Source organism: Colletotrichum lupini, chromosome 5 (assembly GCF_023278565.1).
Source record: "Colletotrichum lupini chromosome 5, complete sequence".
NCBI classification, from domain to species: Eukaryota; Fungi; Ascomycota; class Sordariomycetes; order Glomerellales; family Glomerellaceae; genus Colletotrichum; species Colletotrichum lupini.
This window is the reverse complement of record NC_064678.1, coordinates 3,903,889-3,924,275: the sequence shown is the minus strand read 5'-3', so window position 1 is coordinate 3,924,275 and position 20,387 is coordinate 3,903,889. Positions and strand designations below refer to the sequence as shown.

At 53.8% G+C, this 20,387-nt stretch overlaps 6 protein-coding genes across 6 annotated transcripts; 2 read left to right on the top strand and 4 right to left on the bottom strand.

Annotated features, from left to right (window-relative positions):
• Nucleotides 1-221: 221 nt before the first annotated feature.
• CLUP02_10555 (isocitrate dehydrogenase) lies at nucleotides 222-1,939 on the bottom strand (the record flags this gene model as incomplete). Its single annotated transcript, XM_049289531.1, has 2 exons — nucleotides 222-1,183; nucleotides 1,543-1,939. The coding sequence occupies 2 exons, from the start codon at nucleotides 1,937-1,939 to the stop codon at nucleotides 222-224; spliced, it is 1,359 nt and encodes a 452-aa protein (XP_049146676.1).
• A 1,615-nt stretch (nucleotides 1,940-3,554) lies between these two features.
• CLUP02_10554 (uncharacterized protein) lies at nucleotides 3,555-5,232 on the top strand (the record flags this gene model as incomplete). Its single annotated transcript, XM_049289530.1, has 8 exons — nucleotides 3,555-3,661; nucleotides 3,720-3,845; nucleotides 3,926-4,066; nucleotides 4,124-4,181; nucleotides 4,257-4,332; nucleotides 4,548-4,671; nucleotides 4,744-4,930; nucleotides 5,131-5,232. 8 exons carry the CDS (start codon nucleotides 3,555-3,557, stop codon nucleotides 5,230-5,232), a joined length of 921 nt encoding a protein of 306 aa, XP_049146675.1.
• Nucleotides 5,233-8,068: 2,836 nt separating this feature from the next.
• Nucleotides 8,069-9,259, bottom strand: CLUP02_10553 (uncharacterized protein; the record flags this gene model as incomplete). The annotated part of the gene is made up of 3 exons (XM_049289529.1): nucleotides 8,069-8,204; nucleotides 8,452-8,757; nucleotides 8,820-9,259. 3 exons carry the CDS (start codon nucleotides 9,257-9,259, stop codon nucleotides 8,069-8,071), a joined length of 882 nt encoding a protein of 293 aa, XP_049146674.1.
• Nucleotides 9,260-9,952: 693 nt separating this feature from the next.
• Nucleotides 9,953-10,357, bottom strand: CLUP02_10552 (uncharacterized protein; the record flags this gene model as incomplete). Its single annotated transcript, XM_049289528.1, has 1 exon — nucleotides 9,953-10,357. The coding sequence occupies one exon, from the start codon at nucleotides 10,355-10,357 to the stop codon at nucleotides 9,953-9,955; it is 405 nt and encodes a 134-aa protein (XP_049146673.1).
• A 3,138-nt stretch (nucleotides 10,358-13,495) lies between these two features.
• On the bottom strand, nucleotides 13,496-15,583 carry CLUP02_10551 (Not1 domain-containing protein; the record flags this gene model as incomplete). Its single annotated transcript, XM_049289527.1, has 4 exons — nucleotides 13,496-13,556; nucleotides 13,614-14,124; nucleotides 14,197-15,268; nucleotides 15,329-15,583. The coding sequence occupies 4 exons, from the start codon at nucleotides 15,581-15,583 to the stop codon at nucleotides 13,496-13,498; spliced, it is 1,899 nt and encodes a 632-aa protein (XP_049146672.1).
• Nucleotides 15,584-16,183: 600 nt separating this feature from the next.
• On the top strand, nucleotides 16,184-19,539 carry CLUP02_10550 (cyclophilin type peptidyl-prolyl cis-trans isomerase/CLD; the record flags this gene model as incomplete). The annotated part of the gene is made up of 14 exons (XM_049289526.1): nucleotides 16,184-16,492; nucleotides 16,544-16,620; nucleotides 16,674-16,699; nucleotides 16,762-16,940; nucleotides 16,995-17,037; nucleotides 17,103-17,293; nucleotides 17,374-17,441; nucleotides 17,508-17,580; nucleotides 17,642-17,777; nucleotides 17,847-17,910; nucleotides 17,980-18,137; nucleotides 18,215-18,294; nucleotides 18,345-18,720; nucleotides 18,779-19,539. The coding sequence occupies 14 exons, from the start codon at nucleotides 16,184-16,186 to the stop codon at nucleotides 19,537-19,539; spliced, it is 2,541 nt and encodes an 846-aa protein (XP_049146671.1).
• Between the last annotated feature and the right edge of the window lie 848 nt (nucleotides 19,540-20,387).

Here is a 20,387-nt window from a genome sequence, read left to right as displayed (position 1 = left end):
GGCACTCTTCTTCGCATACGCCAAGGGGGAGCTTCGTAGATCGTAGATCGTTCCGCCTCCTTTCTCATGTCTTGAAGGTTCGTCTATCCCATAGGAAGCCGGCTTTCGCCCCCTCTCTCTACAGAATGTAGCGTTTTCTTGAAGTCTACAAGAGTGTTATTCGTTTTTTTCTTTAATAACGGCGGGTCCGCATTTCCTTCTTCGGTGTTTTGTCTCTGAATTTACAACTTCTCCTTGAGGATGTTCTTCATGCGGCGCTCGACGGCGTTGAGGTACTCGTTGGTAGTGACGTAGTCGGAGCGGGCGGTCTTGCCGCAAGCGAGGGCCAAGTCCTTGGTCATGATGCCGTCAACGTCGACGGTGTCGATGCAGGCCTTCTCGAGGGACTCGGCAAAGGCGACGACCTCGGGGGTCTCGTCGAGCTTACCGCGCTGAATGAGACCGCGGGTCCACGCGAAGATGGAGGCGATGGGGTTGGTGGAGGTCTCGTTGCCCTTCTGGTGCTCGCGGTAGTGGCGGGTGACGGTACCGTGGGCGGCCTCGGACTCGAAGGTCTTGCCGTCGGGAGTGATGAGGACCGAAGTCATGAGGCCGAGGGAGCCGAAGCCCTGGGCGACGATGTCGGACTGGACATCACCATCGTAGTTCTTCAGGGCCATGATGTAGCCGCCGGAGGACTTGACCATCTGGGCAACCATGTCGTCAATGAGACGGTGCTCGTACCAGATGCCAGCGGCCTCGAACTCGGCCTTGTACTTGGTCTCGTAGAGCTCCTGGAAGATGTCCTTGAAGCGGCCGTCGTACTTCTTGAGGATGGTGTTCTTGGTGCTCATGTACAGGGGCAGCTTCTTGGTGAGGGCGAGCTTGAAGGAAGCGTGAGCGAAGCCGGTGATGGATTCGTCAGTGTTGTACTGGGTCTGAGCAACACCGCCGCCATTCTTGAACTTGTAGACCTCGATCTCCTGGGGCTCGCCGCCCTCGGGGGTGTAGACCATCTTCAGGGTGCCGTTGCCGGGGAGAACCGCATCCTTGGCGCGGTACTGGTCGCCGAAGGCGTGACGGCCGATGATGATGGGCTTCTTCCAGCCGGGCACCAGGCGGGGAACGCGGGGGATGACGATGGGCTCGCGGAAGACGGTACCGCCGAGGTGGTTACGAATGGTGCCGTTGGGGGAGAGCCACACTGTTGGGAGGGGAAGGGAACCATTGAGTTAGTCCATGTTCTTTGTACTGCTAGGTAGGGTTGCTTTGGGGTGCTTTAGGAGAGGGCCATTGATGACAGGATCTTTGATGTGCGGCCACTGGAATTGTGCAGGTTGCGAAGGTGCAGAGGGGGGGGATCAAATGCAATGCGCCGGCGTTGCATCCCCGGAGTGCGGGGAGCTGGAGAATGAGACAGATCCCACGGCGCGGATGCGACAAACCCGGGGGTTCGATCTGACCAGTCCAACGGCCGGTGGGAGACTCTTGAGCGGGCAAGGAACAGTGCCGGAAGAAGAGGGAAGGTAGACGGCGAAAAGACATCCACTGCGCGCTACTTACTTTGCTTAAGCTTGAACTCCTCGACGCGCTGCTCATCGGGGGTGATGGTGGCGCACTTGACACCGACTGAGTACTTCTTGATAGCCTCAGCAGCATCGAGGGTGACCTTGTCGTTCGTCTCGTCACGGTAGGGCAGGCCGAGATCGTAGTACTTGAGGTCGATGTCGAGGTAGGGGTGGATGAACTTGTCCTTGATAGTCTGCCAGATAATGCGGGTCATCTCGTCGCCGTCAAGCTCGACGACGGGGTTCTTGACCTTGATCTTGGCGGCGGCGGCCATTGTGCGGGCAAAGTTGAAGGAGGCGGAGGAGGAGAAGGAGGCGGAAGACTGGGGAACGATGAAGGAGGGCCGGAGAGCAAAGGTTGCGGGACGGCGGAGGAAGCGGGCTGCGTTCATGATGGGCGGTTTGCGAGGCGGCGCGCGGGAGGAATTGGGATTTGAGGGATTGTTTTCGGCTTTTCGGTCGGGAAGGCGGCGGCGGGGGAGCTTCTTGGACCGCGGTTACTAGGAGGAGCCGGGTCGTGTGATCCGGTAGTGAGCTTCGGGTGGTGGCGGCGGCGGCAGAACCAGATGCAACGGCACGATGACGGGCTTGCTGCAGGCTGTCAAGAGTGCAGACTGTACGAGCGGATGAGGCGCTTGACAGCTAAGCTACGAACAAGGTGCTGACGATCGCGAAGCTAAGGATGCTCTGCTGTTGCTCTTTGGAGAAGGAGGAGAAGGATGGAAGGTTTGCTTGCAAAGGATAGACAGCAAAACCGCGAGGGAAAGATTGGTTGAGGGGGAGGAGTGAAAAGAGGCAAAGTGGCCGGTTGCAATTGAGACCTTGTCGAAGCAGGAAAGGACAGGAAAAGGGCAAGTCGCGCAAGAAGTTCACGCAGTAGAAAAACGCAGTCGCAGCAGTAGGAGAGAGCGGGATGGCAGCCGAGCCGAGATCGTCACAGGTGTGCCTTCCGGGGACCGGTGTGTGGGTGTGTGACGGTATGAGGTAGAGGTACCACAACAGCTCTGTTTTTGCGGGTATCGCCTCCCAGTCTGTCACTCTTCGTTGGTCGCGAGGTAACGGCTTGTAAGTAGCAAGACTAATGAGAATGCTCAAAAGGCATGGATAGCATCGGCCCCCGGCCAGTCTTGCCTCAAGGGGTCGTGGTTCCAGTTCCTTTTCCTCCGTCTCGGACCTCTCTTCGGCCTTTGCGCTTCTCGGGGTTCATAGTTCTGACTTTGATGAGTCCTTTTCTTCATCCTATATCGGCGGTCTCTGGGCATTCTTCAGTTCTTGCTAAATCTTTGGAGCTAGAGAAGGTTTTTGCGATATTTTCCTGGTGTGACTCGAAGAAAGAAATATGGCATAAGACTAGCTACCTACGCACAACTTCTTCGCGCAACCCGTCGCATGACGAAAAGCAATCCAACGCAAATCTTCTGCAGCAACTTTTTTGCTGTTTTTTCTGCAGTGGCTGTCTCAGAAATACCACTTGTGACCCTTTCCTGGGCCTTGGCCCGTCTCTGCTGTTTGCGGACCAATGCCAATTCGTCATCTGCTCTGAGAGGAGAGGAGCATGGGGAGCAATGCATGAAAGCAGCGTGATTGGAAGGGTTAACAGGCCTCTCTCTCATAAAAATTACCAAAGGTCCCCCTTGTCACGAATTTGTCCAGTCTTTCCTCCTCTTCCGAATCCCATGTCCTCCCACCACCCACCCCACACGTTGCCAGAGAGCTTCGTGCGGGGAAAGCAACCAAGACAGTCGAGACGAAACAGCATCCCAAAGTTGGTCACCAGATGATTTTGCGCGCAGTCGATTGTTTCGTCTGTTGTCGGATTGCTTGCTGCCGCGCTCTCTTGTCGTTAGCTTTTTGTCGGATGGGGAAGTTCATGCTGTGGACCTGAACTTGAGATGAAGATAAATTTGATCTTATCAAAGTATGGGGACGGTGAAATAGGCGTTTCCTCGGCATCTTGTCACTTTGGTCTCGCGCGCGGAATTTCTCCTGCCCGCAGCGACCCCCAAAATGCTTCAATCGCATTCGCAAAGGAAGTTGTGTCACAAATACAGCCAGCGCATAGGTAGTCAGCCGTGTCGACTCATGACAGAGCTTCCTAATTCTCTGCGTCCTATGTCAGTGCTTCCCTGCGATAGCTTCAAGGGAAAAAAAACATTTTGCTTTCCAACTGAGCCCCGCCATGACTGCTTTTTCCTGCATACAGCGGAGCTGGACTTGCTCCGATCTCGGTCGCACTAGGCCCGCAGACCCGACCTCCCGCGATAAGATCACAACGACCACCGAAGGAAGCACCGAGGAGTGGAGCTGGCCCTGTTACCTAAGCAGTGGCTTACCACTCATCCACTCCTTACCTAAGCAAAGAGTCACGTGTCAACCAGCTTCTCCCAGATGGCGTCCTGTCATCGACCGCTGGCAGCGTCAGCTCAGCACGCATGTTATCATTCCATCCCTCGCGGTCCGCGGGACCTCGTGCATGTACGACCGACACTCGAGATCAAGATTAACCCTGGACTCATGCCGTAGATGAACGTATACGAATTTGCGCAGTTGTCGTCAGGTGTGCAACTCTGCAAAAGGAGACACCCGTCTCTCTATGTCTCCGCCCGCCTGACAGGAGGGATGGAAACCTGCAATGTAACAACAATACATGGTCCTTTTTGGTGTTCATGGGCGTCTATTTTCCATTCCATGCCTGTCAGATATCGATAGTTCGCAAAGCACAATGCCACTTTGCCTCAGCTGAAAATACCCCCGACATTTGTCTTCGTCCCCGTCAGATCTTGGCGTACGGGGTCTTTCTCTCTTTCTCTACTCCGTCCTACGGATACCTGTCATTACCTACCTGGTATTAGCCCCGTATTCGTGCCATCTGAGTCTCGGACGAGAGGAATTCAACATGCAAGGCCGCAGGCGGCCCGGTAATAGCAACCGAGGACGGGCTTGCATCTTGCTAGGTACTACTACTGTCCGCTGCCGCCGTCACAGCCACACTCTGCCCAGCCGTTTGTCTCAGTCGCATCTCACTACGTCTCAATTTTTTGGACCTCTTCAGCCCTATCCCAAGAGGTTTCCCTTCCGACTTCCAAGCTTTCCATACCGCATCCTTCCCAGTTTCCCCATCCAGGTCCTCCACATCATCTCACTTTCGTTTCTTTTTCTTCTTCTTTTTTTTACGTTCCACTCCAGAGACACACAGAAAAAGGCGGGAGTTTGCGGTTACGGTCGATCGGGATAGTCGGTCAAGTGTCTCACTCCTCCACAGCAGAGACATAGGTATCATAATTCGGCCCTGTCGTCTGTCGGCCGTCATCCTTCCGGGCCTTCCTATGTATGTACCTGCAACCACGGGGAGGATCTTCACTGCTGTTGTCCGATCCAACTCTGTGACCTTGTCTTTTTTCTCTCTATACCCATTCCAGCCAGATGCCACCTCACCTTGCCTTAATTCGCAAGAAATAAAAGACCGTCACGACACCATGAACCCCTACGCCCTTTTGTATCTCGCCCTTTTGTTTTTGAGGTTTGGCAAAAGTTCCGCCCTTCCTTCTCCCCGTCACGAAGCTGCCCTTACTACTGCTAGTAGGCGTACATCAGTTTTACGGATAGACATCATGATAATGACGACGATGATGATAACGCACCTTCGCCTATGACTCACCAAGTCCGAAAGGCGGGCAGGCTATGATCCATGGTGATTAGGAAAACACGAAAGCTAATGCACAGCAATCCTCACGACGTTTAGTTCCTCCCCCTTCCCCCTTCCCCCTTCCCCCTTCCCCCCCGATCCGAAATCCGTATCCGCCATGCCGCCATGCAATGTCCCATAAACCCATGCCACAATTGGCGCTAAACACCCAAGACATCAGCGGAGTCGCGGAGTCGCGGAGTCGTTGATTACCTAGTGGCTTTATGGTTCAAGAACCGAGGCCAAAGAAACCAGGTAGCGAGAAACTCGCGAGAAACAGGCCACAGCTTCGCTTCTTCCTCCTTGTTTCAACCTCATTCGTACCCCCGGAAGCAAGTCAAGTATTGCTGTAATCATTGTACTAAGCCTGCTCGTCAGCATATCAACCTGCATCCTCGCATGTTAGGTATAGAGAGAGGCTAAGGGAAAAGGGACCTCTCAATGTCCACTGGTAGCACAGACTTGCTCCAAAAAAACCATCACCGCCTCATTAACCTCGCCCACGCCTCTAATCCGCATAAACGCTTCAATACCCATTCGCCCAAATCCTTTCCCTTGCAGCATGGTCCCGATGACCATCATCCTCTTCCTTGACTTGGACTCGAACACTATTTCTCCTATACACTAATGTCTGCCTACGTTTCAACTCTCTTGACTACGCCGTACACGTACCCAAGCAAGCCCTGCGCGCGAATCCTGAAATGCTACCTGGGCGCGTTTAAAGCGTGATGCCCACCTAACGCGCGCAAACGGAGATACATATTCCCAGGCGCTTCGGCGGTGGGCCAGGCAGGCAGGTCATCGGCATTGGCAAATGGCAAATGGCAATGTATTTACTGTCATTTTACTGCGTTGCCAGTTGAAGGGAGAGTATCTGTATGCATAGCCTTAATGTGACGTCAAATCGGATAATGCCGGACTCAACGCCGAGCTTTCTAGTCTCACAGTCTCGTCTCATCTCATCTCATCCCATCCAAGGTAGGCAAACTGACGGCGAAAAAAATGTAAACCAATATTATTGTAATACTCCCATGAGCTGACGGGTTACACAAAAAGTAGAGACATGAGAAGAGAAAAGAAAAAGGCCCGAGGTGGTCCACGGTAGAAAAGGACCCTGCACTAATCACCCCCGAGTCATCCCATGCCCGCTACCTCACGTAGTTCTATGTAATGCGCGCGTGAGTGTATGTACCTCGAGGTATACTATGTACGTTCGTTCCACCGTCAGCAACTATGTACGGTAATCTGTCGATTCTAAGCCACCACCGCCCGTCTCCCCGCACCCTGCAGCTTCCAATACAATGCCCCCCCCCCTCCCCATTCCATCCATCCCACATCATCGTGTGTCTCTTTGCAATTAAACAAGCACCAAGAACGCCCTACCCCATCAATGATCACCATCACCATCACCATCATCATCATCACCCATTCCCACAAGGCTGTGTCGGTGACACGGTGTCACTATAGACAAGCAGAAGCGCGCGTTTCACCGCATCCTTCTTCTTTGCCGTCCTCCACCTCGACTGCCACCACAACCACATCCACGCCCGCTCTCTGCTCACCTTACCTTACCTTACCCTAAGCTACCGTTCGATTCGGCAGGGTGTACAAGATAAAGCTCGCCACGGCACAGTAGTGTAGCTTCCTTCCGCGCAGGCAAAAAGCTTCCTTCCGTTATCCCCTAAGCGAGACCTCCGTGGTGTATCCGTACGGTCAAGGTAGGTAGATGGTCTCATCTGATGTGCGTGCTTAGCTTCCCGCTCCCCCGTCAGCTGTGCGATGTATGTATGTAGATGCATTTCGAATTCAGGGTATCTTTGTCTTTCTTGTCTCGTTGTCTGCCTTCTCCTCTTGGCGAATTACTCTGTAATGTCTTCCTGTTTCCTTGGGCCGAAATCGTTGTAGTCGTGTAATAGTGTAGTTTGTCGTAATGGTCATCGTCGTCCATCTCCTCTCCTCTCCTCTCCTCTCCAACCCCCCTTCCAAACAAAAACAGTAAGCCGTCGTCCGCATCCATCCAGTTCGACAATACCTCCCCGTCCCATCCGATCAGCCCAGTAAGGTCCCGTGCCGCAATGCGAGGAGACCGAGATGCCCGCCCCATATTAAACCTTTACAATCACCTCTCATGGTCCCGAATATGCCTTGCGCCACACCTGCAAGCTACCCCAATCGTCGTATCAATCCTCGTCCCCATTCCCACCCCAGTCCCAAGACAGTTGAGCCATAACAAGACTGGAAAAATAGGCACAGCCCCACCGCCATGCAGAAAACATAAGGAAAAGCGTCTCGCGACGTACATCCGTCTATCGATCACCACACACCTTGAGGTAACACCAAGACCACTAAGACCGCTAGGCCCAACCACCCTTGCATCCTCCGGCCATGTGCTCCCTGCTTTTCGTGTCCCTGCTTGCCCATTCAGAAGAGCGAATGGGTAGCCAAGTAGGCAAAGGTTCCCAGGGCCCATTATCGTCAGATGTGCAGTGGTCAAAGCCACACAGCCTGCATAGACTTCTTCTCGAAGCCTTCCCACATGGGCAAAGCCTGTCGTTGAAAAAACAACCTCTTCCGCGAACCTCTTACCCTGCTGCTCCACATGACCGCCTGGGACCATGCAGTCCATGCCCAATCGTATCTAGACTCAGTAGGTAACATCATGGCCTGTTGAGCTAAGGACGGACTGACTTTGCTGCGACTGTTGCTGGCCACCAATTCCGAATGAGAAAGTGAGCTGCAACAAGGCCGAGTCGTGCCGACGTGATTGGTTGTGCAACCCGACTCTATGGTATGGTTGCCAACGTCATAAGCTTGTGTTGCCTCAGCCGCACTCTTGTCAGTGGGCCACACCAAAGAAAGAGAGACGTTTTGCCGGGTCGCTAAAAGCCAGCATGTCGTGTCGGGCGACGGCCCTGGCTCCTGTACTCCGGAACCTGGGCTTCGTTTCGCTGTCAACTTTTACCGCCTTCTTCCTGTGGGGAAAGCAACCGGGGCGTCGTTTTCCAAGCTCTTGCAGGTGCGTCTTCACCTCTAGGCATCAGCTTTGACCGTGCCTGTGGCCCAATGGTGATCCGCCTTCGACGATGGGGCAGTGCCAACAATGACCCTCAATGCCAACCTCGCGCACGCTTGCGTTTGTCTTCACACGGATTCTTGCACTTGGGGCAAACGTGGTCCGGATACGAATTGACATCAACCCTTATCAAGCACTTTGAGCACCGCCACCATCGCGACGAGAGATTGCGTCCCTGGAGCCAGCTGTCGTCCACGTGGGTGCCCCGCTTGAAAATGTCTTCGTTGTGATAGTCTCGCAGGTGATCTCTGAAGTGGTCCCGTCGTCCGAATGGTTCGCTTCTTCGCGAGCACTTTGGATAGTCGCACTTGTGAGCTTCCTTCTTTGAGGGGTCTTGGTGGACTTGTCTATAGTGTCTCTCGAGGTCGGCCTTGCGCTTGAACGGGTTTGCTGTGCATCCCGCCTCGAGGCAGGGGAATTTGTAGTCCACGACTTCTTGCTGCTCTTGGCCACTGCGCACAGCATTGTTAGCACAGCTTGACCATCTCTGTCAGAGGCCTCCGCATTGACTAACCCTTGATGGGGTATCACTGTTGGATACTGCCCTGCAGGAACATATCGTGGTTTCATCTGCCAGTAGCCTCCGTCTTCAGTGGGAACGTAGTCGTACTGCGACCAGTCTACGTTTCCATAGTAAGGTTCAGACGCTTGTTGTGCCGATGAAGACGCAGCACTCGCATACTCGTCTGCATAGTATCCTCCATAGCTCTCGTCGTAGCCATCGCCATAGTCACCCGCAGGAGAGTGGCTCATGTTATGCGTGTATGAGTATGACATACCAGGCGAAGAGCCGTATGAAGATGGTGTAAGAGGACCTCGGGAGCTGATATCGGAGGGCTGGCGAGCAAGTTCCGGAGCCTCTAGGAAAGTAGGGGAGTCAAGGTAGTCTCCTGCCGATACTGGAGACGTTGCGTTAACATGATAGCCTGCTCCGCGGTAATAGTGGCTGTCCATTGTTTCTGACTTAAACAGGTGGAACTGTCGTGCTGTCTAAACCGTTTATATCCCGGCTTCTGGATAGCAGTTCAGTAAAGGGAGGATGACCTGGCAAGGTTGGGGGGAGCATACAACATTTAAAGGAGAGTAAGCAGTAGCGAGCAATGCCGGGAGCCAAGGAAAATATACCAACTTACATGGGATGCCAGTGTCAGACTCGTGGGGGGGGGGGGGGGGGGGGGGGGGGGGGAGGGAGAGGGGAAAATGAGGATGAATAAAGAAAGCAGAGAAAAAGAAAAAGAGCGAGAGGGAGGTAGGGACGGGCGGAGACGGGCGGGGGGAGGAAGGGGAGGGGGGGGGGGGGGGGGGGGGGGGGGGGGGGGGGGGGGGGGGGGGGGGGGGGGGGGGGGGGGTAGGCAGGCTGGTTTCGGAGAGTCAAAAACGTGGCTCACACATAAATACCCATGGAAGTAAGGTAGCTTAGATTGTGAATAAGTAGAGTACAGGCAAAAATCCTCGTCGCCGTGGGGTTTATAGTCCAGAAAGGAGTGGAAGTCTGTTCATGAACAGGGTAAGTGTTAGGCAAAGTGCAGCACCGAACTACACTAGAGTCCGAGCAGGTAAAGGATTTGTTGAAGTGATCCCCAAATGACAAGCTCACGAATTGGAGGGGGAAGTGGGTGGTTCAAGTATGAGCGGGACAAGGCAAATTCAAGTTTCACCGCCTTGGAGCTGGAAGGAATAAAGGTGGCAGCGAGACGTCAAGCGGCACAGATACACGAGCAGGCGGTAGAATGGGGTCATGGCAACCCACCAGCACAAGGCTTCGACCTCCGTAAGACGGCCTTGGCCATGGGGAGCCTCAAATGAGCGGGCATGTCGAACGTCGTAAAGCTCCATCAGCCCCCGGGCCATTTCCGCGTAGGGTGAAGATGGGATAGAGTTGTCTTGGCCATACGGCGCGAAGCGAGGAAACAACTGCAAGTGCTGGGGTTTCTCCACCAACTTGAACGTTTGATCAAGTGAGAGGCGGTCCTCGGTGAGTGACATGCTTCTAGAAGGGGGCTTAGAATCGCCAGCCACCAAGTCGATGGATTCATGCGGGAAGACATGCATAACTGGCAACCTGGTCTGAGAACAAACCGGCGAGATTCGAGATCAGGTCAGCCCAAGACCCGCCAGATACTCCCATGACGATGCACCCACCTATCACTCGACAGGGCTGGCGGCGGGGTGGTTAAAGAGCGCGGTACGGATACATTCGAGGGGGCCTCAACCGCCGTTGACATGGAATCGAAAGGGGGGACCAGTTCCGGCTGGGCAGTCAGCTCTGAGTTACCATGAGTGTTTTTGGGCCGACTTCATTGGTAAAAGGTACTGGCGACCCAAGACATGTCTGGCAGACCCAAAAGATAAACCGGGGCAGAGAAAGGCCCATTATGGAAATGTTTCTGGTGGTCGGTTTGTACGGCACGGCAGGGTCAAGGTCAGTCAACCCAGAGTTGGGGACTCGAGGTACCGCGTCTAGTGCAGGACCGGACAAGGGGCTCGAAGATAAGCCAGTGAGCTATGAAACCGACAGTTGTGAGATATGTCATGGATGGCGAGAGATTGTCGCTCAGTGGCATAGCAAACTGGACGGTAGCAATTAGGGCGTTGTAGGGCTCGGGCTCGGGGCGGACTTGGCAGGATGCGATGCGGCTGTCTAGATGGACTGAAGATCGGAATCGCGGAGGAGAGGCTTGACTGGTAGAATATCTCGTTGCCTGGCCCCGCACTGCCACACTAGTGTGCGCGTGAACGCTTGCAGTCCCAGCCCTTGCTGCTGTGCAGGGTCCGAATGCTAGAGTGGAATCAGCCAAGAAACAATGGTACCGCAAATCATGAAGCCCTCACTGGTCCAATCGTAACCAGGTAGGTGAGGCCATAGTAAGCCTAGGGGGCGGTTTGGAATCCAATGGAGTCTCTCACTCTCTGGCGGAGGACCCCTCTGCCCAGCGAAGCGATTCCCTTCTGGGGCAGACATTGAATACGGAGTACCGTTGTACCTCGGTTGCTTTCCTGGGAGTGAGTTGCTGTCATGGCTCATTGATGGATTGTGTGGTGCTGCGCAGCACAGTTGCAGTGCAACCACTGTCACATCGAGGTATTCCATCGGGGGCCAATCCGCTGGATCCGCCGCAAAGCTGCATGTTGCCTACCGGAATAGCCTGAGACCCAGAAGGACTGATGAGTGATGGCCAACCAAGTGAACCGGTTCCGGGGCGATTCCAGGTCCGATTTCCTGTCTCCTCGGCCACGTTGCCCCCTCTGAGCGTCCGCCGACCCTGAACGGGGAACAGTGATACAGGCGGTGACGGCCATAATGAGTATGTAGTCTGTAAGATGGTGAAACTTCACCCTTTTCGCGCAAACGACACCTTGCAATGGTCAGGTGTCTTTGGCAAGATAGGTAGGTGCCCTACTTCTGGCGTGGGGACGGAAGAATCGGGAGATAGCGGCGGGCGTGCTTCATGTCCGGCTGACGGTCGATGCAGGTTTGGTTCGGTGAGCAAGTCAGAGAGGATACGGCGATACGAAAAGGTGCCTTTTTTTTGTCATGCTGGTGTAAATCAGAGTCTGTTGGATCTTCAAAGAGGCGCATATCGTGTAGTAGCAGGATCCATTCTGATGGGCCTTTTGCTCGGACGAGCCATTTTCTGGCGTGAGAAAACACGGAGGCCAGGTATGCGATACTGTTGGAAAAAGGTTGAGAGACCTCGAGATGTGGATTCGGTCCAACGTGTTGGAGTCACTTGGAGAGGTGTTCGAGCCTCGTGGATGGTCAGAAGAGACTTTGATGACTCCAGGAAAAGGTAGTCATCTGAATAAACCGCTCTGCCAACGGGCTTTTGCTGGGTCCTACCCATGACGCTCGACTGGGTTCACGGTTGCTAGTTGGGAAGGAGGCAAGTTGGCAGGTCCGCGACACGCCCGGGGGAAGGAAAGGTGGGCCTCGACAACCTTCTAGAAATCTTCCATCGCTTGTGCAAGACCCTGTCAACTTTGTCGGAAGGTGGTGATGCATCATGGCCCTCCATTGGGCCTGCCGCTTGCCCCACTAACCTTAAGGTACTTTCTTCTCATGTTCCACCCTCTCGACCTTAGGTACCGGTAGGAGTCTCGTCACGTTGTGACGCTCTAGATTTGCAGTACCATGTCAACATGCTCCTTTGCACCTGGCGAATCATCACCACCTTAGCCAGCAGGTAGGTAAGCACGCAGATGAGAGACTGCCGCTTTGCCGCCGTCGACTTCCTTACTTTGCTCTTGCTTCCCTGCACGTATATGCCGCTTCAACAGTACTGGCTACCCTTACTGGCCTTGGCCCGTCCAGTCATTTCGCTTCATATCGACGTGCCTCATACCTCCTGGCCATGTTCGCCCGGCTTGTGATAACACAAGTGGCGGAGTGATTTATTGCAGAATGCCAATGGTTTGCGCTGGCTGGAAAGCTTGATTGCAACCCTCCACAGTTCCATGCTTCGTCATTGTCGCCTCAGCCCTGGCATTGGTTCTGACCATTCGGAACGCCCACCGGCACATCCATAACCCAATTCGTCCTGGGTGGCTACGTACGTCTAAGACTTGGAGAATCGTGGGGGATAAGGTATTCGTCAACCCACCCGCTGGCGGCTATGTTTTGTGTCACGCAGAAACGGATCCACACGGGGCAACTGTCGGGGTGGCCGGAGCTTCCAAGGAGCCTGGAGGTCCTCTTCTCAACTTATTTCGGCCGAGCCTGGATCCGGGCGCCGGGGTGCAAGCCGTCATCGACTCCCCCCAGCTCCTAGAGCGTCCAGTGAGGTGGTTGTATGGAGTACTGGAACAGGCCATCTCCGATAGGGCCAGAACACACTGCACCGACCGGGATCTTATTTTGCATTTATGCTGACCGCCGAGGACAGGGTCCCTGATATCATGGCAGGGCAAACGGCCTTGGCGGTGCCGAAAGTGCTCAATCTAAGGTCACGCGCATTGCGAATAGGTTGTCTTGTCTTCATGTGCAAAAGCCGAATTGGAGCGGCCTGTAGCCTCCCCCTTTCATAGCCAGTCAATAGTCAGTGTACTTCAACAAAGGTGAGCCAGATAGACCTTGGCTGTATGTTTCCGCAAAAAGAGGCAACGCCGTTCCTCCCGATACCAATGGTTTGAGGCCCCCATCCCAATTCGAGGCTACGCCTGGCATGAAACCCCGTAAACCTTGCTGCCTATTCATACATCGTCCTCGAGGAATTTGTACGCGAACTTGAAGTCCGCCTTTCTTCGGTTCATCCTGCCCTTTGAGTTAGCTTAATTACCTCAGTTTAACATCTTCAAGAAAATAACTCACCATGTGCTTTCGTAGTCGAAGAAGCGGTATGTGCCCTGCTCGAATTCCTCGGTGATGTTCTTTGGCTCTTCATGGCGCTGGAACCAGGTTTGATATTGCTTGTGGAACCGCCAGCTCTGGTCCTTCAACGCCTTGGCGGCAAGGTATTGCTGGGGCGTGCCTTGCTTGTAGTAGAACACGTAGAAGAGCGTGTCAGGGTCGATCCGTGAATATAGCCGCGGGTCATCAAACAAAGGGAGTGGCTCTTGAGGAAAGCCAACGCCGGTTGATGTCAATCGCAAGTCGGGACGGTACGTTCTGGGTACATCTGCATCCATGATGTCGGGACACGTAGCCTGGCTGGTCTGGAGCATGCGTTGCGTGGATGGCGAGTTGAGAGGCGCTGGGCGCTTGCGGGAAGCTTCAAAAGACTCGACGAGGTCTTGCAAAGATGACGGAAGGTGATATATGGACTCTTCCTCTCCCTCTGCCGTAGCCTGGATCCCATTTGTGGCACCGTTTGTTTGAGATGCTAAAGAACATTAGTAAACTATGAAATGGTCACGGTGTTGGGCGGACTTGCCTTTGGCTGCTCCCGAAGCACTTGCCGCAGCCTGCTCCTTTTTCGCGCGTTTCTCTGCCTTGGTAGGGGCCGAGACGGCCTTTGTGTTCGTGTTTGTGCTTGTGCTTGCGCTTGCGTTTGCGCTGGCGCTCGCATTTGCGATCGGTGGTTCGCTTGGGGTTGTTGATGGTGGTGGTGGCTGCTTGGGTTCGGGCTCCTTTGCTGCAACAGGGTGCGCTGATGTCGTTGCGGGTGAGCTTGTAGCGCTGGTTTTCGATTGCGAGCCCGGCGTACTGGCAGGGACGGGTGCTGCGCCTGGCGGAGGGGGCAAGGGAGAGATGCCGATCTTGTCTGACGCTGCCGCTGCCGCCGCCGCAGACGCGTATTTGAGGCCTTCAGCAGGTCTTGCGGGGGCTACCGCTGGCTTCATCGTAGGACCGGTTGCTGCGCCATTGCCAATGATTGTCGGCATATGCAAGGTAGCTAACGCAGGCAGTGGGGACTTGTTCTGTGAGCTCGACCTGCGTCCTGAAGCAGATGCTTCTGCTACCGCCTTTGGCTTTGGGGGAGCCTTGATGATTTCTGGTTCGGGTGTCGGTTCCTCCGCTATTGACTGAGCGTCTTGCGATGAGCCCTTGTCGCCATCTTGAGCTAGGCCAAATGCGCCCTCGTCCTCGTCCAGAGCGAGCTCCTCGTACATCTCCTCGTCCTCGACAAAGTCATCGTTCATGCCATCCGAGACGTAATATCGAATCGTCTCTTCGAGTTCAGTAACCTGATCCGTGTCGACTCCGCCGTTCTCTAGAGATCTCCGAATAAGCTCTAATTTGCCCTGATGCCACTTATGACGTTCGATAATGCGCTCGATCTCGGCCATTCGTTCCGCCTTGGCAGTTTGGCTCTTGCCCTTCTTCATCGTCGCTTGTATCGATTCGGCCTCGGCTTCTAGGGTTTCGATTTGTTGCTCGAGCTCGTCGACCATGCTATTTAGGAAGTCGCTTGCCTCGGCTTTTGCTTGTTCTTGGGGATCGAGCTTGGCTGAAGAGGCTAACCCTTCCTTGGAGTATGCCTTGGTCTTCATAGCCTTCTCTACGGCCTTGAACTTTTCCATTTGCTGCAGAGGGATTAGCGGGACCGCGGGGAAGAGCTACGACCGGGGAGTTGGTAGACCAACCGTCTCGATCAACCTTCGATGCTCCAGCAAAGGAGACTTGTCCTTGATGTCGTTGCTTGCTGCCCATGTCTTGATCTGATCGCGGAGTCTCTGGAGCTTCTTGATTTCGCGCTTGAGGTTGTCCTCGAGCTTCTCTTTTTGGGAGATGTTGTTGGATTGCTCAATCTTTTCGTAAATGGCCTCGAATTCGGCGACGCCTTCCGCCACCTTTTTGAAGCACTTGTCGACTTCTTGTTGGAGTTTGCGTGCCGCCATCTTGTAGGGTTGTGTGTGGCAGAGATGAAAATGCTAAGCCTAATTACGTGTCTCGATACCGACGGGTTGGGTTTGTCGGTTGTGTCAGGTGTGTCGTGATTGACGCTGGTTTTCAGTGAGCTGTGCTCGTGTCGCAGACGGCCGTCGAAGGGGTGATGGGCGCGTTATGGGTGGATGAATGGGGGGTTTGTCCCTCGCGTGACGACTGCTACGCCGTGTTGACCGGCGTTTGTTGGTTGCGCAATACAGGTTTGCTTGCCGGGAAGTGAGGCGTTTGATGGGTTAAGGATGCGCGCATGCAGAAGAAAGAGCTGGATGGAAGATGCTGTGTGGGAGGTGGAGGGTGGAGGTCGCCAGTACCTGAAGACTGATAGAGGGTGAAACATAGGAATGTTGCAAATGGGTACTTGAAAAGCTACAAAGGGGTCCTGAGAATACGAATAATCTCATGAGCACACCATTATTAACATAACTCCTACAAATGATCATTTTTTACAATAAAATGGTCCATTCCGGTAGTGTAATAGCATGCAAGACCAGCCCCGGATTCTTTCTATCTATCAGACTGAAGTTCAGGCTACTTCGACTTCGTCACTAAATATGACACGGGCCACTGTCAAGCCCAGCCTTGCCAGCTGTTTCCCGCCGTGTTCAGGGAGATACCTTATTACCGGTAATTCAAATCAGGCAAGGCAATGTGCTAATGCTATTGGTTTTGCCCTCATTCGATGGCAGGAATTTTCTGCAATATTGAAGGGCTGCCAGACAGCAGCGCTTGTGACTTGCCAGGCCAAGTACCGATTTGCTGTTTGCTTCTTCTCCGTGTGGTTTGCCGCCCGTTTGCCTGTTTGTTCCCGACGTGCTCGGCTTGTAGCTTGCATTTTCCCGGGCGATACGGACTACTCAGCGGTCTCCAGCTGCTCCATTTGTGTTTTGACTTCATTCTCATCCGGGTAACAGTGTCGGAGGGATCCACGTTCCGGCCTATCAATAGTGTTTGAAGAACTTGTCACCGGAGCCAGCTTTTGCTACTCTTAGTGAGGTCTCTAAGTCTCAGGTAATTCCACTGCGTCGTCTCCAACATAGGCAGTGGTGCTGTGCAGTACAAAATGAAAGGTGAGACTGCTTTTCCTCAACTGAGCTTGTGCCTGGTGATGTGAGATAATGATCCCTCCTAGCTATCGTACAGCGGGTGCTGTCTGGGTCAGTGACGGTGGACAACGAAGTGATTTCTTCTATTGGAAAGGGACTTCTTGTTCTTGCTGCTGTGGCTCCCGAAGACACAGAGAAAGATGCCGAGAATCTAGCAAACAAGGTGTTGAAGCTTAGGATGTGGGACGACGATGCCGGCGCAAGGGTGCGTTTGGTCAGATCCTGACCACTACAAAACCTCCATCTAATCTTGTCTCAGTGGAAGAAATCAGTCCCGGACATTGACGGAGAAATTCTCTGCGGTATGTAGGCTGCCGTTCTGGGCTCCTGTGACGGGCCTTTTCATGACAACTCCTAACCCTTACAGTGTCTCAATTCACGCTTTTCGCAAAGATTGTCAAGAACAAGCCGGATTTCCGCCTCAGCGCAGGAGCCGAGGATGCCAAGAGGCTCTATCACCATTTCTTGCAAAAATTGCAGGATAGCTACGCCGCCGACAAGGTCAAGGATGGACGCTTCCAAGCCATGATGGCTGTGGCTTCCGTCAATGACGGACCGGTCTGTGCCCTTCGAACCCAACGACAACTGGTGATTTTGTCCTAATTCAAGTCCAAAGGTCACATTTGAGCTCAACACAGAGTCGGCACCTAAGTCCTGATCGCTCTCGAAGTCTTCCGGATGCCATTTGCCATGGCCCAAGGTACTAGTGCAGCGTCGCCTGACACAAGCCGGGGATTTACTCGAGCGGAACCTAGGTACGCCAGAACTGCAGCTTGGATCCTGTTCGTTCGAAGCGTCAAGAAGCGATGACAAACAGTAATGGACCTGGCAGGCGGTCCGCTGCGGTTAAAGATAGATTTATATGCATCATACTTCCTTGCCTTAGGCGTGGAACTTTGCACATAGATGCAACTGCGATGGGCTTGCCATTTTTCAGAATACCTCAGAACGCAGGCAGAGACATTGCAACTCAATTACATCAACGCTGCCTGCTTCAGCTGCATAATTTCTTTCTGCCTTATTTTCCCGTTTGCCTCACCTTGTCTCTTCAGCCTAGGTACCTAGATAACATACCTGCCTACCTTACCTATGTAGAGATGCATCACCTAAGGTACGCAGCAGCGAAGGCAGGCACCTCATGGAAAAGCCGAGGACAGGGCAGGAAAGAGACATCGGTAAGAATAGCACCCTCTGATTGGCCCATTCTAAAGCTGTTGCTCCTTCCCGGTGAAGCATGCAGGTAGTGAGCAGCCGGTGGTGCGACTGCCCCGCGCACAGGCGTCCGAGCTACCAGAAAGTTCCATCGTACCTTCCCCCACCTTCCAGGTTAGCTCTGGGCTGAAGCATTTATCGTCCCCCTCCACCACCATCGTTCCGAGGATTAAGCTATACCTTGCCTCAGGTACCTTACTTCCTCGACTCAATTGTATGAACAACACTTCTCACGTTCAACGTGAATCAACGACAACTTCCTACCAGCTTCGGCCCAATCATCGATAACCTTTCACTCCGCGAATCTCGTTTGCGGCAACCACATCTACCCCGCACTACTGGATCGAGTACAGAATCCTAGCCTGATCAACCTCAACGAGTTCAACTTGCACTTCAGAACGTAGTCACAATGTCCGCTGAGGGAACCGAAAACAAGGCCGCGCGCTCGCGCGTGTTCTTTGATATTACAGTCGGTGGCAAATCCGCTGGCCGTATTACCATGGAGCTCTACAACGACCTCGTCCCCAAGACGGCCGAGAACTTCCGCTGCCTCTGCACCGGCGAAAAGGGTCTGGGCAAATCCGGCAAGCCTTTGCACTACAAGGGCTCTATCTTCCACCGCGTCATCAAGCAATTCATGATTCAGGGAGGTGACTTCACGGAGGGCAATGGTACTGGCGGCGAGTCTATTTACGGCGCAAAGTTCGAGGATGAGGCTTTCCCTAAGAAGCACGACCGTCCCTTCCTCCTGTCCATGGCCAATGCTGGGCCTAGTAAGTACTCTTCTATGCCTTGATGAGGGAGGCTTCTTTCTGACAATACTATGTACAGACACCAACGGCTCTCAATTCTTCCTCACCACCGTCCCGACGCCTCACCTCGACAACAAGCACGTCGTCTTTGGCGAGGTCCTCAACGGCAAGTCCGTCGTTCGCCAGATCGAGAACCTCCAGACCGAATCAGGCGACAAGCCCCTCAAGGACGCCGTCATTGCAGACTGCGGCGAATTGACCGGAGACGCCGCTCTCGCAGCCGATGTGAAGGCCCCGGACGCCATGGGCGACACCTACGAGGACTTCCCCGAGGACTGTGCAACCCCGCCTGATGCTCAGGAAGTCATCAAGATTGCTGCCGCCTGCAAGGATTACGGCAACAAGGCCTTCAAGGCTGGCGACTTCAACCTCGGTCTCGAGAAGTACCAAAAGGGCCTGCGCTACATCAACGAGGAGCCCGACTTGGAGAAGGAGCCCGCTACTACCAAGGCGGAACTCCAAGCTCTCCGCTTTACCCTCAACAACAACTCGGCCCTGCTCAACATCAAGCTCGAGGCCTGGGATGATGCAGCGAAGACGGCTACGTACGCCCTTGATGTATCCGGAACCAAGGACGCTGACCGCGCCAAGGCCCTCTACCGCCGCGGCTTCGCCAACGTCCGCCTTAAGGACGAGGAGAACGCCATTAAGGATCTTGAAGAGGCGCACAAGCTCGTGCCGGATGATAAGGTCATTCTCCACGAGCTTAATGCCGTCAAGCAGAAGGCGGCCGCCCGTGCGGCCAAGGAGAAGGCGGCTTACAAGAAGTTCTTCCAATAGATGGAGCCACTCAGCGAGGGCGCAGCACGTACCGCACCGGGGGCTGGACGGGGAAACACGGCATAGAAGCAGTGCGACTGTGATGGTATGAGGCAGAGCGAAGACTGGTGGATGACGATTCTATGATCTGGGCGACTAAAAACAAGGGAATTCTCTTAATTAATTGGAACAACTCGGGGCGTAAAGAGAAGCAGGCACTGGAAAACACAAAGAAAATTCATGGGTAGATACCTCGACTGAAAGTTCAATATCATTATATTATACACATTGCTCGTTTCGTTTTGTTCTAAAGGGAAATGAAATATGCTGTGAAGAGTCTCGTGGCGTGAGGCTGAGGCAAGACACGTAAATGCTAGTCATGATATGTCTGGGTATATTCATTCGTGGCCCATGTTGCGACGGCTACCTACCCTCCAACCAGCTCAAGAAAAGTTGGCGAGGAAGAAGAGACGAACACGGGATGGGTTTGGGTGTAAGAAGAAAGTGAAAAACAAATAGGGCCGACCCTCCCTCCAACCGAATGCATCAACAAGTAGAAAGGAACCTTCCCAAGCAGGCTCCATTGATGAACATTGTGCAAATGGAGAAACGCCAGAGGTAAGTTCAGTCGATCCTTGCCCACCCAAGACTGCCCTCGATTCCGGCGCAGGTGATAGTAATGCAGAAGAGGCGCTGCCCTTCCGCACTCTCTTGACGCTCCAAGCTGGGCGTATCCAGACATCCTCCTCGTTAAGAATGCAGAGACTTTGGCTCGTCATTCGACCATTGAAGTTTTTTTGGTTTTGGTTCGTGTGCGTGTGTATCGAAATAGTAATGAACAAAGGGAAATGAGTGGTAAATAAGGAACA